At 37.9% G+C, this 17,062-nt stretch overlaps 1 protein-coding gene across 4 annotated transcripts in view; it reads right to left on the bottom strand.

Annotated features, from left to right (window-relative positions):
- The window catches only part of RBKS (ribokinase), a 70,147-nt gene that overhangs the window by 16,007 nt on the left and 37,078 nt on the right, over positions 1–17,062 (bottom strand). For 3 of the 4 annotated variants that reach the window (XM_075042889.1, XM_075042892.1, XM_075042891.1), the window contains 2 exons: positions 14,282–14,373; positions 4,429–4,617 (listed from right to left, as the gene is read on the bottom strand). In XM_075042889.1, coding sequence (XP_074898990.1) covers positions 4,429–4,617; positions 14,282–14,373 — 281 coding nt within the window. The remainder of the gene's footprint in view (positions 1–4,428; positions 4,618–14,281; positions 14,374–17,062) is intronic. The other variant, XM_075042890.1, reaches the window with a different exon arrangement.

Below are 17,062 nucleotides of genomic sequence, written 5' to 3'. Positions count from 1 at the left end.
CCACTGGACTGCCCCACCTCCAGAGGAGGCCTGGCATGGACAATCCTCTAAAGCCCAGACCCCCAGTAACCTGGAGCTCCAGACAGCCCAACTGCCTCCGCAAAGCCCACCTGCACATACCAAGCCCTAGGCAGGCCTCCGGCAATACCTCAGGGGCTTGACTTGGTCCCCAGCTGCCACTTGAAGCACTTGGCTCTGTAAGATCCCATAGTGCTTTTTTGCAAAATGGAAGGGAACTAATCTCACTGCTGGCCAAATTCCAGCTTTGAGTAATTACATTCTTCTGACAAATTTTCCTTGGCAGTTTCAATGGAATATAATTAGTAAATGTAAATAGATGTAAATAGTGCTGTAAATTACACTTTGTGTGACTGTCAGAAGCACAGGAGAAATAGCAGGGGTGAAGGGGCAAAAAGAGCAGAGCTTCGTTCTCCAACATGGACAATGGTGTGGCCTTCCCTGTTACCAGACTGCATATGTCTCTGCCAGGATGGCGTGTTCAGGGCTACTGCAGCAGCAGATGCCACAATCCAGGATCATTGTGTGGTTCATCACACAGATCATCTACTTCACCTCAAGTACAATTTTGACCTGACTGTGTTCGGTCATGTCCCACAGCTGTGTTTGCAAGCAGTGGCTGTGTTCCACCTCAGCTGTGCTTCTGCTTCAGCAGCAAGCAAACTGCTTCACACACACACACGCAACTGCAAAATGCTTGTCTATGATATTATTGTTTTCTATGAAATGCTTATCAAATTTGTGAATGGTTTCTGAAACCTTCTGCTACCTACTGAAGAAGTGTCATATAAATGGAATTATATCATTATCCTTCACAGCTGTTTTAATGCAGCTCCATGTAATAGTTTCACCTAAAGTGGAAACAGCTTCTTCCAAAAATAAATACATATATTTAACTTCATGTAGTCAAGTAGATTTAAAAGCAACTATTTAAAGTAATGAAAATAGATTATAATGTATACCTTTCTTATATTATCTACATATTAGTAGTTTTTTATGTGTCAAATGTTTCTAACATACATCACCTGCTTCAAATACAAATTGATACAGCTAGTGGGCTTAATCAGATATTTCTTTCATACAGAAAATTTAAGGATGATTTTTCAATAATACACTTATTTTTATTCAAAATTTGCATACAGAAAATAGCTAGCAGAAACTAGTAAAGTGAAAGGAAAGTTTATTTTCTTAACAAAAGTTTCTTGCACTATTTAGCTATAAGAGAAGAAACAGATGTTTCAGCTTTACAATACCATGTCTTGCAAAACTTCCTTCTAAATGACTATTCATGCTCTACATGGTTTGGACTGTGTATGCAGAGCTCTGCTAACAGTCACGGGAAGCATTGCATATATTAGTAAAGCCCACATTAAGATAATTAGCGCTAAAAAAAAAATAAAAATCAACAAGCCTTTTTTTCCCCTTTATAGTATTGATTTAATGTGGGTGAAAAATGCCAGACTTTCAGTCTTGAAGATTCATGTTCCACCACAAAGTGGGAGATGGAGCCAGCTTTTCCCAGTGTTCTGCCAATAAACTCTTAGATTAACCACCTATCAAGTACTAGGAGGAAGAACCAGGCTCTATGGTCTATCGACCCTTAGTCTCTCTGATGAACCTATGAACATGGAGAATGGGGAGCATGCTACCTGGGACAAGGAACTCAAATTCTTAATCTTTGTGGCTGTACCTACCCAAGTATTTTCTCATCAAAAATTTTCAAAATTGCTGTGAACAGCAGAAATGACCAGGAGGCAGTATAGAACCTGCGCTGCTGCAGAGAGGGCTCTGGGCAGTGGTAGCAGCTATGGGAAAATTTCTACAGTGGAAGAGGCCTTTGAAGCTCATCTGGTATTTTATATGTGTATCTTCTAAATGGCAAACTCTGTTTTAATACAGACTGTTTTCATAAGGGCTCTGTAACCTTTTGCAAATCCTATCATGGGTTATACACATCATTTAACTCTTTGTCTGGCAGTAACCTTACCTTCTGCAGAGCCAAACAATGTCAATATGGATACAGGCACATGACGAGATGTGATTGGATTATGGCAGCTTAAAAAATTACTGCCTGGTCCCTCAAGTTGCTGAAGTCAGGGCAGTTTAAGGTAGCAACTTTTGTTTAGTATTAAATGGCATGTTAAGAGCATGCACAGGAACAGCTCTGAATACTCTCTGCATAGGTGGCTACTTGCTAAGCCACTTTACAGCTTCAGCTTATTTCCCTCGGGAAGGATCCGCTGCAGACATGCTTCTGAAGAGAATAACATGTCCTACTAGAATGTTTAGTATTTATTTTAGTAATAGAGCTATCCAGTTTAGTTGAGGATGACATTTTGCTTAGTGTTTGGAAGGGTTGCTTTAAAACCACTTGCTTTCAGGCAAAGAGGTAATCAGTCTAAGCACTGCAAGACTTTTATAATGGAAGGCCAACACATCTTTTTTCATTCAGTCTGCAAGAGTAAACTGAGCACAGCTGTTTTACTGAAAACAACCCACTGGTATTTAAGTAGATTAACAAAATTAACTGTGAAAATCCTCTGCTATGTGAAAGCCAGTAACCTGTCGGCCACAAGGAGGCAGGTCAAGGATTCAGTAAACTCAAAGAAATTGCTTTTATTTAAAAAAACAAGACCAAAAAAAAAAAGAGCATTAAATTAGTTCAGTCATGAAACTCTGAACTGTTAGGCAAGGCAAGATAAAAAGTGCTTTTCAATCACAGTGTGTGGTTTCAGTATTGCTGTTTTATTCCAAGAGCAGCAAATATCTTAAGATATCAAACAACAGCTGATCTGGCAGCAATTTTCTGCTTCTTTTGAAGAAGCAGATCACACATGTTTCTTCTTCATCACTTCTGTGTGATGTAGAAAAAACTCTACACTAAGCTTTGATAGCAATAGTGGATTGACCAACTCAGAGCAAGAAGCCGTACTGCTAGGTTCACAAGGTGTTGCTCCCAGGCTAATAAATCCTGCTTCTGGGCAGCTTTGGGAGCTCTGACTTTCACTCCCTTGGCACTTCTAATTCTGGGCTAAAAGCAGGCAGAGGTGGTTTGGTATCTGTAGTCCCCTACCAAGAACCTTACGTACAGCACAGTACAGTGATGCCTCCCTTAACCAGAACTTTAGGACATTCCAAAATCAGCACTAACTTGAGGTCAAACTTCTAAATGACAAAGGGGCAAAGGAGGAAAATAAAGCCACTGTTTCAGAGGTAAGTTGAAAAGGACTAAATTTAAAAGTGAAACAAAGCCTTCCACAGTACCAGCACATCACAGTCCAAATCTATGAGTGATCTTCTGTTTTAGATGAAGTGACTTTACTCCTAGCTCTACCACTGCATGCTAATGAGCTAGGTAATTTCAGTCCCCTATGCCTCTGTTTCCTCATCTTTTAAGCAGTTGCCTTCCCTCTTTGTGAAGCAGTATGAGGTCCATGAATAAAAAAACATGCTACAAGAACTAGTTATTATTAATGCATTTCAGATATGGAATGCACCAGATGGTAAAATCCCCAGGATTTTAATGAACTATTGTAACAGAACATATGTAATATGACGTTATTATAACAGGCATTTAAATGTATAGTTAGTACATAGAAAATGACCTGCTCTGCTCTCAGTAACTCCACTGGAATTATTTTGGATTTATGTCAGATAATACTAGGAACACAAAATAGCCCCATATGTGCAATGTGGTAAGGTTTTCATAGCAATCCTATCTTAACTATTGCTTGTCCTGCTTTTATTTTTTGCTGGGGGTATTGTATTTAGTGGTCTGCTAGAGTATGCTTTCTGCATTTAATTCTGAGCAGGAAGTAAATAAAGTACCCTCGTGCCAAAGACTAAAATGCCTCTGACCAAGTATCTCTTACCCATCATCATAAAATAGTTGTCATGAAGGAGCAAGAACTTTTTGGTTTTTTTCCACTATATTCTGTAAAAATTATGTCTTCAGTCACCTTATGCTAGACTTGGTAAGCAATTCATGCCTGTGTCAGAAAAGGCAAACATTCAGTTCCAGACTGTGAGGGCAGTAGTATCTCCTTTCTCCCACAGCATTTGAGTTCTGGACAAGATGAATTATATGATTGGGCAAAGGTGAAAAAACAGGACTGCAGCTCAAGCTATTGGCATCATGCATTACTGTCAGAGGCAGGTACTGACTTCAGTAAAGGGGGAACATGAAGATACTATCAGTATGTATAATAATTCTAGCTCACCTACAATACAGACTATAAAACTCGAGTGAACTGACATTTAATATATGAGAGGCTGGAAGCAAGATCTCAATTTCACATCATAAATTAGCCTTTGTGCTAGTGCCCAAAGATTTGGCTGATTACTCATTGCTTTCCCTTAGTGCTTAAGCAGTCTTTTCCAAAGCAAGACAGTTAAACCACAAAAACGTACTGTAGTGTCCACAGCTCTGACCTTCCCAGCAGGAACGTGCTTTGGAATGGGTTCTTCTACCGATATCATCATGCAGCCTTCTGCTCCAAGAGTAACAATTACGAGCTTACACCCTCTTTCTAACAGCATGCATCCCACTTTTTCAGCATCTTCAAGGTTGCCAACTGGGATGCCCGTTAAAATTTCTGCCTGGAAAATAACCCACGCAAACAAAAATCATAATCTGACAGCATTAATTTTTGGACAACAGTTGCATTTGAAAACAGTATTTAGTATCTTTTTAAAGTGTATATTATAGGATGATCATGAAACCACTTCCTACACCGATATTCAGCTATGCCTTGCTCCTTGTTTGAAATCAGCATCTACTTCAGGCACAGCAGACTAACGGAGAGCAGCCTAGGCAGGGACACAGGAGGCATGGGTTCTGTTCCAGCTTCTATGACTTACCTGACATGCAACCCTTAGTGTAATCACATTTCTCCCACATGCCTCAGTTTCTTCATCTGTGAAATGGACACAATGACACAGCCTTGGCAAAAGCATTTTGTGGTCTTATGTGAAAAATGCTACATGGCAACTCGGTCCCTATTGTTGGGGGATATTTATCACTAAGTGAGAAACTTTTATATTTTTTTTTAAATTGCCACTGTTCAGAGGGAAGTCACAAGGGAAAATCTCTTCAAGGAAAAAAAAATAATTGCTCAACTTTGACCACTCTGTTTACTTTAATATATATTTTTAGATAAGAATACCTAAAAGTTATCTGAAGCCCTCTTTGGGCAAAGGTCCGTTACAAGTTTATTATGTATTTGTGTTATGGCCATGTCCACAGGCCTCTGTCAAGACTGAGACTCTTCCATGTTGGCTCTGTACAAACACAGATAAACTCTTCTTCTAACAGATGGTGACCGTAAGTCGACTTCTCCCAATTGGCTCTTAAAATTGATCTCTTCTAGTTCCACCCAACTAAGAGCAAAATTTCCCCAAAATCTGCAGCGAAGACTCCAGAATCAAGCATCCTTTTTGCCACTTCATACATTTTCTTGCTGGCAGAGCATTGCCAAGTGTCATGTACTTTTTCTTTTTGTTTTGGCAGGGAAGAGAACAAGAATGAAACAGGAAGAAAGGGAAGAGAAAATACAGTGTGTTTTATCTGAAACAGTCTAGCAGGCAGTACTCCTGCATAATACGGTATGCCTTCTATTGTAAGTAAACAGACATACTGTATTTTGCTGTCTTTACTGAATCTTGTCCTGCTTGCTTGAGAAGAGGGAAGTCCTACTTTATCTTGCACTATAAGGCTGCTGCTGGATCCTGAAAAATGCAGTCTGAAGTATTTTCAGATAACTGCCTAATAACTGGGCATCACTTCCACACTCTTAGGGCTTATTTTCAGTGGGAAACTTACTCTGGAACCTATTCACCAGCTACACTTCATGACCTCTGCTGCATGGGCAGCTCGGCTTCTTGGGAGACAGCTGCTGAAACATTTCAAACTACCTTCCTCCACATTACTGCAACTTGAATTCAGTGCACATACTTCTTGATATAATGGACTGTAAACTCTAGTGATTAAACAACTGCTTCACGAAGCACAGGCCATGCCTGTAGTAAAGAGAGGGAGGGCAGACAGCTGGGGACAGGAACGACTACAGCCATCCCAAAGTAAACCGCCCCCAGCGTGAGTCAGTGCCTGCTGCTCGCCACTGTCATTTCCTGCATTTCAGCCTGACCCGGGAGAAGCCATCCTTAGGCTCTGAAGGGCCAGATTATGCCAACACACTCCCTAGACTTTATAGTATCATTAGCAGAGTACTTTCCGGGTTTAGTTTTCAAAATTACAGGACCAAGTTCTGCAGCCCCTACTTAGACAAGTGCACAAATGATTTCAAGCACTGTTGATCTGATCGCTACAAGGCAGAATCTGGTGTAGCAGGCCTTGGTGGGTAAACTTGTGCACTGCAGAGGCAAGGTGTGGTTAACACGTACACGCAATTTAAAACTACTTTTGTTAACCACACTGATCCCAGACAAGAATATCCTAAGCTTTAAATTATAAGAAGGCAACTAAACCTATCCAATTTTCTCTTTGGCATGTCACCATGCTGCTCAAACTTCTCTTGCAGTACCAACTAAGCAAATTAAACCTATTCCTGTTTTTAAAAGGTTATAAAAGTATTTTCAAATAAGAAAATATGTTTCAAAGAATATTTCACAAAACCTTTTGAATGTATCTTCTTGCAAGGTTTGCAAGAAGTCAATACACCAATAATGGCTGTGGAGTAACTAAGGATAGATAATAAATAGTGTTAAAATATATATATACTCTAATATTTAAGTGTCTAAAGAGTCTGTGTCTCTTAATGAATTTTAAGATCTCTGGAGCAGGAATGATGCATTTCTGTATTCAGGATACCTAGCGCATCACATTACAAGAATAAAAATGGATTAACACAAATCCTTGAATGAAACTGGCTATCTGAATTTCCAATGTACTTTATGAGGGCCAATAATTCCAAACATTCTACCTATGTTGCAGATTCTCCAGGATGAAAGTGGATTTGGTTTTGGTAGAGAAACAGCAAATCTAATTTGGGTTTATTTAAGAGGTATTTACACTTCTGTAAGCTCATGAGCAAGGTAAATGAAGTATTTAAATATAATATTCTTACTAACGAAATGCACATGCTGTATGCTTAGCATTAGGATTGCACCCCTCTTGGTGCTTGCTGTGTCACAAGTCAACAGGATTTTTCGCCTGGGTCGTGAAAGAATTGTTCTGGGACTGATATGTGAAAGGTTTTGCAGAAATCTTTCTTTTCATCTTTACACTACTTATACCAATAAACAAAATTATTTGAACAGGCAGAGTCTGTATAAAAGTAGATCTTCAACTGCTTGAAACCACTATCATCTAACTCATCTACAGCAGGATGGTAAAACTAAAAAACACTGGAACAAGCTGGAAGAACCATAAAAGCAGCAGAAGCCAGACAGATTCTGTGCCAATAATTAGAGATTGCGGTAAATGTCAACTGATGTTAAATACTGTGGTGAGTTTTTAAGTTCCTCCCTTCAGTAGAATCTTATTTAAAAAACAAACTGTGGTACAATTGAAGGAAATAACTAATGGTTATGTAAAGAAAAAATTAAGTAACAATACTAAAAGGCCAATATGGACATTTGCCATAGCACTGTACAAAAGAGCAGCAAATTAAGAATTTTATTTTTCTGCAGCTAGTCTCATAAAACTCCTCAGTTAAATGAACCTATTAAAGCAAGAGGACATTCCACAAAACTGCTGTCAGAATAAACCTATGATGGATATTATATAATTAATCCACACAGAATTCTCTTAATTTTGTTTACAAAAGTGGAAGACACATTTAACTGAAGCTTTTAATTTAACTGATAGGAAAGTTCTTGGCCATAATCCTCGCTAATCTTAGTTAACTCTCCATGTCTCTTTACACTGTGGAGTCTAGTCACAGTAAGTTGACACAAACCAGCACTGCTACAGAAGAAAAATGATCCTGCTTTTTCCCTTCCACTCTTGTCCACATGGCCTATTCTCTTGTGCCAGCACAGCCATTTGTGTGGCCAGGAAACAAATTGGATTGCAAGGCAGATCTGTGTTAAAATTAACACCCCTCCCCCCAATCTCACACCATCCCCAAAAGCCAACGCAAAACAATTAACTTCTTTCAACAGCAGTACTAGTTTGCACTGGCTAAAAGTGCGAATGAAAGTATGATATGAACCTCTGCCAAGTGTTCCTAGCTGTGATGCATTTGGGGCAGTGTATGGCTTACACAACCACTTTCAGAGAGATGTTCTGGATCCTCTGTTGGCATTTGCGAGACCAAATCTGCAGCATGGTGTCTAGTTTTGGGATCTTTGGCACAAGTAAGACACTGACACACTACAGCACACTACAATGGAAGGCCATCAAGACAGCCAGGGGGCCAGAGACAAGGATGTACAAGAAGAGGCTGGGAGAAGCAGGCTTGTTCAGCCTTAAGAACACAAGGCTAAGGGGAGATATAATTGCTGTCTACAGCAATTTAATGGGTGGGTATAGGGAACAGGGAGCCAGACTCTTCTTGAAGGTACACAGGGATAGGGCTAGAGATAACAAGCACAAGCTGGAACATGGGAAATTCCACTATAAGCACAAGCTTTTTCACCACAAGGGTGATGAAGCAGTGAAACAGGTGCCCAGAGGTCTGCAATCTCCATCTTTGGAGATTCAAAACTTGACTGGACAAAGCTGTGAGCAATCTGACCTAAACCAGCCATATTTCACCAGGGTGCTGGACTAGAGACCTACAGAGGTCTGTTCCCAAATTCTGTGATCTTATGATCCTCAGCAAATATAAACTGGTGAAATAACAAGAAGTGTTAATTCTTTGGGGAGCAGTCCATCATTTGGACTGCTTTTTGTGCAGCTAGCACAGTAACAACTTTGCAAATGTTGCCTGGTACTGCTGGAACAGAATTAATAAATAACAATGGGGAAACTGTGCCAGTTTTAAGGCTAACCCATCTAAAATGACATATGATAATTTAAAATATTTTTAAGTTTAAATATTTAAACACAGTAAGCCAGTTGGCTACAAACTTGGCTTGTACCTTAGGAGATTTCTCTGAGAATGACAGAACAAGAACTCAATCTCATTAATTCTAACACATGTGAACAGTCCCAAAGAAATAGAGAGACAGATTTGGTATATAAGCAATTGCAATATCAGGCCACAAGCCAAGCTAGTTCCAGTTGTTTCAAATTATAAAATTTTTACATACATACATACAGAAATACTTATCGTGCTAGAATAATTAAAAACTGACTGAAATTAATTGGCTTGAAGCTATTGCCTCCCCTCTCAAAAGTAACATCTTCCATTTTAGACTAAATATGGGAAATTTCATAGTTTCCAGCAACTGATAAAATGGGCTTTAGAACAAAGTTGGAATTAAAATATACTGTGAATTGCTGGCAACTTCTACATAATGGCACAGTAGTAGCTTTCCATTACTTAGAACAGAAAAGGCAAATTCAAGAGATGTTCTGAAATATTTTAATTCTAAAGGACCTATTTTTGTTTTGACTACTAGAGCTATCAGTTATTTTTTTCTTAAGAAAGACTATCCCTAGTATTAATCTCTCTATATTAATAAGCAGTATCTTAAATATCCTAATCCAAGACCCCAGATATAGTTTTATAAACTTGGTATTCTCTGAATCTTGTAAAAGTCAATACTGTCTCTTGATTTTGGACATATTAACAAGAATTTCCATTATTAATATTTCTTCCAAAAATGATCTAGCCTTTAGTAATAGACAACAACACTTAAAAGGAAACAATAGGATAATACCTATTTTTCTGTATTATTTTTATACATCTTGCAGCTTTATTTAACAAAATTAGCAATCAACTTATATTTAGTTTTACTGCTTTCTACCATTGAAGCCCCGAAGTATTCTGTTAGCATTTAATTAAATCTTTGCTAGGCCTTTCTTATTTAGATCACAAGTCTGATACCCATTTTACATAAGGGAGAAAGCAGCCCCCAGTTTTGCATTAAAAATAGCTTGACAAACTAAATCATTTGCTGTAACCATTTAGGAGGTTTCCTTCTCCTGAAGGGCTTCTCAGTATTCTTTGAACGGAGAAGCAGCTGTTCTTCAAAACATTTAGGACTAAATTGAAATTGCTGATGTGCAATATATTTTGGTTCCTAACCTGCAGGGCTGTGTAATTGCATGCACACACTAAATAAGAAAAACAACACATGAACTGTATTGACATTGTGGTTGTGCCTAGGGCCATACTGCAGCAAGGACTCATGCAAATACGTGGGAAAAAAATGGTAAGTATTCCAAAGAGCTCATCTTTTATAGGGTTGTCTCTTTTTCAACATTTATAGATTACTGAAAAGAACAACCATTGGTTTTCACTAAGATGACATCGGATACATTTATTTTTCATTAGAAGAATTAAGGGAATGGAGAACTAGCACATTCCTGCACAAACCTCAGGGATTAGGCTGTGCTACATCTGGGAATTAAAAAACTAGTCTCAACAAGTTTGATCTTTCTGGGAAAAGATAAAACTGAACTACAGGCTAAGCAAAGAAAGAACTGATAACCTTGCAAGATTTGTTCTGAGTTTTTTTGTTCATGAACCACATAAAAAGAAAGTAATGTCAAACATAAAAAAAAATTATTATTGCAACAAGCAAAAGTGAAAAGAACAGCTTGTGAAGAGCCTTCTAGACAAACTAATGGTAGATAATTCACTGATAGTATAATTTTGTTTGCTTTTCTCTAGCACATAAATCCATAAGAACAAGCTGTGCTTTTATACCAGATACTGCATGTGATTTCATTAAATCCTAAAGCATTTAATGAAGGATGGAGTACAAGGTGTGATGTATTTGATATTTGCATGTTTGGGACCCGACATCCAAAGGCTGTCTGAAACTATAGCTGACATTTTAAAACTTTTATTTTGTGACAAAGGCATTGCAGATCAAAACTCCTGACCTTCACGGCAGTAAATAAATAACAGAAACTTCTGACTCAGTAATAATTCAGCTAATCACAAGGACTACCCCCTTTTTCTCATCCGTAACAATACAAACACTCCCATAGTGTATGAGATGTCTTAAGCTAAATGGCTAGAGTTCTGTTCTACAGCTAACATAATCTTCTGTCAGAAACATATCATTCACATAATATCCACAAACCACAGGATTTTATCATTTAAAAGCATGTCTTGGTGAACAAGAAAGATAAGGACATTTTGGTAAAATTGTCTGCTAAATACTTGTAAATTTAAATGACTAAGAAAGCCAAACCAAGCAATAAAAGAGAATCAGTGTAAATTTAATCTTGTCCTAGCATATATGTCTGTGTTAAAAAGAATGTTTTAGAAGCAGTTGAACTGGATAGCTCTAAAGAGTTAATCTTTAAACCCAAGACGATTCATCAACTATTTGAAAGACTAAGTAAAGATAAAGCAGAAATACACTATTTTTTTTCTGGTAGTACCTAAAAATCCCAAATAAAAAATAAAAGATCCAAAAAGGGGTAAGGTGGAAACACAAATAGGATTTTGGCTAGAAGGAAGTTGAGACTTAGAAATACCAAGTAGGAGGGGCAATGGAGCTGGAACAAAATATCTCAGGAAGGCAGCTGTAAGCAGCACATTCAATAAATTCGGCCATAGAGAATAATATTAAAAAAAAATCATAATATAAGAATGGCCATAGTGGCTCAGAGCAAAGGTCCATCTTATCCAATTGCTCTTTTCTGACTGTGACTGCTAGTAGATACTGAGGGAAATAAAAAAAAAAATCTATAAAAAGATCTTTTCTCAGTATATATTCTGAATCATCAAAGTCTTAGGTACTTCCTGATTTAAGAAGATGAAGGAAATGCAGATGTAGTTGGTTGAATGGACAAAGTTTATGGAATTAGAATTATCTTTGAGATTTGTAGAATTAACTTTATGCTTTTAAGTGTCATACAGAGATGTGACTGGTAACCTTTATTTGGGTATGTAAACATTTATCTCTATATCAAACTTCTGCAGTGCATACATTACAGGGATCTGAAATTAAAGAAAGTCATGAAAGAAAACAGAAAACAGATGGCATATGAATATATAACAATTACTAAAAAACCAACTTTCAAACTTCTGACATAAGAAAAACAAATGCTTCATATTTCTTTTCTCAGCAAAAAGAAAGGAACAATGGCAACAGTTCATCCCTGAAAATCAATTCAATAACAAATCAGACACACAGAGAGGATGAAATCAAACATAATTGATTACTACAGTCGTGCTAACATAATTGATTTTATCGCCAAGTATGGAAAAGTTATTGTTAAAAGCAAAGGTATTTATGTGCCATTCTTGTTCTCAGAATATGCTGTAGGAGTCCCACACTTGGATCTGTGCTCCCATGATATGGGTGACAGTAACTTCCATAGGTCTACCATTTCCATAAATTCAGAAGAGATAAGCCTCCTGAACAGTAGAAAGCATATTTCTGTGTCTGACACTGCATACAGTGATCCCAGCTATCTTCAAATGGTAATTACTTTTTAAAAGAAAATAGCAGAAAAGAATGCAAACTGTACCCTCAGCTCTGCAGGAAAGGTAGATGAGTTAGCAGGGATCTATTATAATTATACACCTGTATTTCTTGTTCTCCAAATAGAAGTAATTTTCCTTTCTCCATGTGGTGGTAATAATAATACACCCTGGCTCCAGCAAGCTAAACTTCTCGAAGAATGTCTCTTTCAAGACTGTCCTCTAGCAATAAAGTATAACAAAGGGAAAACTTTAACATGTGTGCTGCAAAGAGCAATGAGAGAAAAGTCAGGAATAGACAAGTAATGAAAAACAAAGTTTTGTTTCTAATATATGGGGGATAAGTTTTTACAGGGGGGAAAAAAAAAGTAACTAGTGACATTATGAAAAAAGCGAACAACGAATAACATTTACTAAATTGGTGGGACAGTATTGGTGTTCTCAGCCCAAAATATGCAACAATACACTGTTTAGCCAATCCAGGGGCATAGTCCAGGCATAAGTGCTTTCTGAAAGAATGAAGAAAACACCATATGGGTGTCCTGCAAGTCCCCTGAAAAAGAATAAATACTTTGCCTTAGCATTCTCTTCATCACATATAATTGAGTTCTGGTAGCTGTTGGACAGTGTCTGAGCCACAAATTTTATCACTGCCAGTTACACTGGAAACTTTGCTTTCCAGAGACCTGAGGAGCTGTGGCATCTCCCACCTTCCTACTTTGCTAATTCCTGAATGCTCTGGAGTATCTGAACTCAGCAGACACGTACCAAAACATCCCAGAATAAAACTCAGATGTCCATTTGGGTTACTTAGACTGACCCTTAAATGCTAGAAGACTTGTGAAATGAGAACTTCTGATATGGTTTGTGATGGACTCTGATAGACATTGTCATCAGACAAAAAATCCTGTAAGTAAGCAGGGCCAAGTAAGTAGCTCTTCCCTCTCCTCTCCACCCAAAGGTTCATTGCAGAAATCATATTTGTTGGAGATAACTTTAACTATGATCAAGGCATGGCTTCTATCCACTAGGTTACTTCTCCCACATTCCTGTTTATATAAAGAGAGGATGAGGGGAAGGAACACAGCATGCATAATGCTAATAAATAAGAAATTTAAACGAAGGCCTTATGAGACAAGCTTGTCTCTTGTGACAATAATAATTTCCTTTGGGAGAAATAACACACTTGAATTAGAAAAGAGAGGGAAAGGAGGAAAAAAAAAAGCAGAAACATACAGTTGAAGGGCCAGAGAAACAGATTCACTGAAAACAGACCTGACAGGAAGAGGCATATGAAGCTACTATTTACCATCAAGTGCAGCATGCGTGCATCACCTCCTGGCAAGCAAGTTTAAAACTGTCAGAACACTATGGCTAGCACATTCCTGCTAATCATATCAAGGGACCACAAAACAAGAACAAGGATCTATTTTAATAGTTGCTACTCAGTGATAACATTTTAAAAGTGTCCTTTCAAAGATTTGTTTTACTCATCTGCTTGTAAGGAAGGCTGGACACAACTTTTCTGCTGCAAACAATTTAATTTTGAGTGCAATCTAATGGTATTCTAGAATACTCCTCTCTGCTCATTAGGTCAGGGATCAAACTTGTCACCTCCAAAAGTCCTACGTAGGACTATGAGGAGCATGCCTGGGTTTTCCTGCTCCATATGCTGCATTTCTGAGAACAGAAGCCCTCTGAAATTTTACTGCTTAAGACTCTTTCTTTAACATGACATATGACCTTACCTCAGTTTCATTGCAGCAGAAGATATCAGAATGGGTATAAAATTGTGGATCTAGGTCAGCAAGGGCTGGAGCTGCATTAAATAAAGTCTTTACTGGAAGGAAAAAAAAAAAAGTCTCAATCTCTAGTGTTTTAGATTCATAAACCATCACCTGAAACACCACTGTGGTTAATTCATGGCCCTGAATGTTTATTATTAACACACAAAAGGCTCTCTCGTTTTATAGAACTGCTAAAAGTTTTATTATATTAAAGTTCCCTTCTAATTCACGTGCAGGCACCTGTCATGATGGGAACATGAAAGAAGAGTAACAGAAAAACTAACCAAGAAATTTTTAAATAAAAAAAAGGGGGGGGGAAGCCTTAGACACTAATGCAATTTGTTTAACTGATGATGCTTCCTCCAGGATTTTAATAAGTTTTACAAGAACTGATTTAGTTCTAGAATTTTTTCAGTGTTGTTATCTGCATTCTGTACACGAAGAAACAGGGGTATGGAGTAATGAAGGGCATGTCCAGACAAAGAGTTAAACATGCTCTGAATGTGTTGTTACCTAACTTGTTCAAACTGCCACATTATAAAACTGTAGTGTAGACAAGGCACTGTATATTTTTAATATGCTATCTGGCAGAGCTAGGCCTAAACTTAACACGTGGTAGAATATGTTAGTTAACCTAACTTTAAACAGTAGCCTAAGGCCCCATGTAACAGCAGAAAAGGTTTGTCATAAGGATAGTATAAGTGACTTACTCACTGTTAACACAGGAAGTCTGCAGACTTGCTTTCTCACTTTGCCAATTTTATGATTAATACTTCTGTGTCTTAACCACAAGGCCATCATTTTTATATAAAGCACATTCTCTTACTTTAGAAATATTCCTTATAGTAAGTGATCAAATCTTCCAATTTGGATGCCTAAATTTTCAGTCCTAAACACATACTTAGACCCTAAGCTATGGCACATAATATTCAGACACCCTGAATGCTTCTGAATCCCATTTAATGCCCTAAAAGAGAAAGATGGACAGAGACTTCTGAAATCTGAATACCAAGAAGTTTAGAAGATGACCTTTTTGATTAACTCTCTGAAAGTTTTAGCCTTTGACTGTACAATTTTATCATGTCTCTCTACCTGCCTCGTTAAAAAGAGTATTAAAGCGACAAAGACATTTACTCAGAAGTCAGAAAATGCCAGGATTAGGATTTCCAATGAAATCTTAATTTGGCTCCCTTATATTATTACAATACAGTATGTATTATAATAAACTCTTTAATTATATGATCACATACCACTGAAAAACAGCATGTGATCACATAATTAAAGACTGCAACATAATACATATGCAGAAAGGAGACAAATTAAGGTTTCACAGGCAACCTTAACTCTTGCATTTCCTATTTTCTGAATTGCGACCTTAATAATTTATTTTTTTTTAAACAGAAATCTTTAAGGTATACTTTCCTAGGTAAAACAAACAAACAGCACATATTGGAAAACAAACTGTCATGTGGTATCATACCAACATATATATGGGTCAGGAGCAGCACTGGAAATGTTCCAACTTGGGTTTTAAGTAATACAGACTCATCATGAACAGGGTGAAATACATTATTATTAGTTTGCTGTCATATTTATTATCTGCTGAGGAGGGGGGAGATAGAGGAACCCTAAGATTCTCTTTCAGGCTGTGAAGAAGAGCATGGCTTGTGAACAGGGTAATCTGTTTGGTCCCCCTGAGGAACACCAAATTATTTTCTGCCCAAATTCTTTCTCTCCCTTTGCCAAGATCCATTCTCCTCACCTAATTTCCATTCTTTATGCCTCCTTGCATAGGCACTATGCAATAGTAACCTTCTTCACTCAACTTTCATCACATCGTATCTCTTTACGCCCCACCTCCTATGCTTTTTTCCCACTTCCAGTACCCACAGCCTACTCCCTGACTCTACCTCTAGCCCAGTCTTGATTCAACAAATCCTATTCTCTGTTGCAATTTTGTTCCCCTTCCAGTTTCTCTCTTCCTTCTTCCTCTGCCACCCCCAAAATCAAGCAAATGTCTCCAATACTTCCCTTGTCTGAAACTTACTCTCCCTCCCCAGCATTCCCGTCCAGCTTTTGTCTCTTCTGTATTCAAATCAAGCAAGCTCCTGCTCTGCACTTCCTGGGCCTACAAGAGATCTTTAACTGTATAAAAGAAGTTGCCTAAAACCAGATTCAGGAATTACGCTGGAAGTCATGCTGCCCAAATGGACAACTGCCTGTGTGGATGGACTCTCAGGGGAAGCTAGCTGGGAAGCTCTAACAATTTTCTCAAGACTATGTAAAAGGTAGTTATTTTCCAAAGGCAGACAATACAGTAAAAATCAGGCAGATTTCCATACTATTGTAAAGGCTTATCTTTATAAGATAGCTCCTTGCTATCAAGCCTTAAGTGAATGTTAAGGTAGCCAGTATTCATAATTTAAAAGGGGTAGGGTGGGAGGCATTTTCCATTGCCTGGTTTCTACAGCCACTATGCTTTGGCAGAAATTACAGAGTTTAACCACAGACAAACAGCTGATAGGAAAAATTGCAGCCCAAGATTAAAAAGTTGAAGCATCTGAAAAATAGATCCTTTACTTGCAGGTGACATGGAACCTTAATAACTGAGGCAGCTTCCAGCCCATTCTTCACTACAGGTATTAATAGGCTGGACATTATCAGCCATTTTTTATGGAGTCTGTCATTACACAAGCCCCAAAACTGCTTTACAGACTTTGATACACAATAACGCTTTGCCCA

The sequence above is a fragment of the Buteo buteo genome, chromosome 12 (genome assembly GCF_964188355.1).
Source record: "Buteo buteo chromosome 12, bButBut1.hap1.1, whole genome shotgun sequence".
In the NCBI taxonomy this organism is placed as follows: domain Eukaryota; kingdom Metazoa; phylum Chordata; class Aves; order Accipitriformes; family Accipitridae; genus Buteo; species Buteo buteo.
This window is presented reverse-complemented; position numbering and strand designations above follow the sequence as displayed.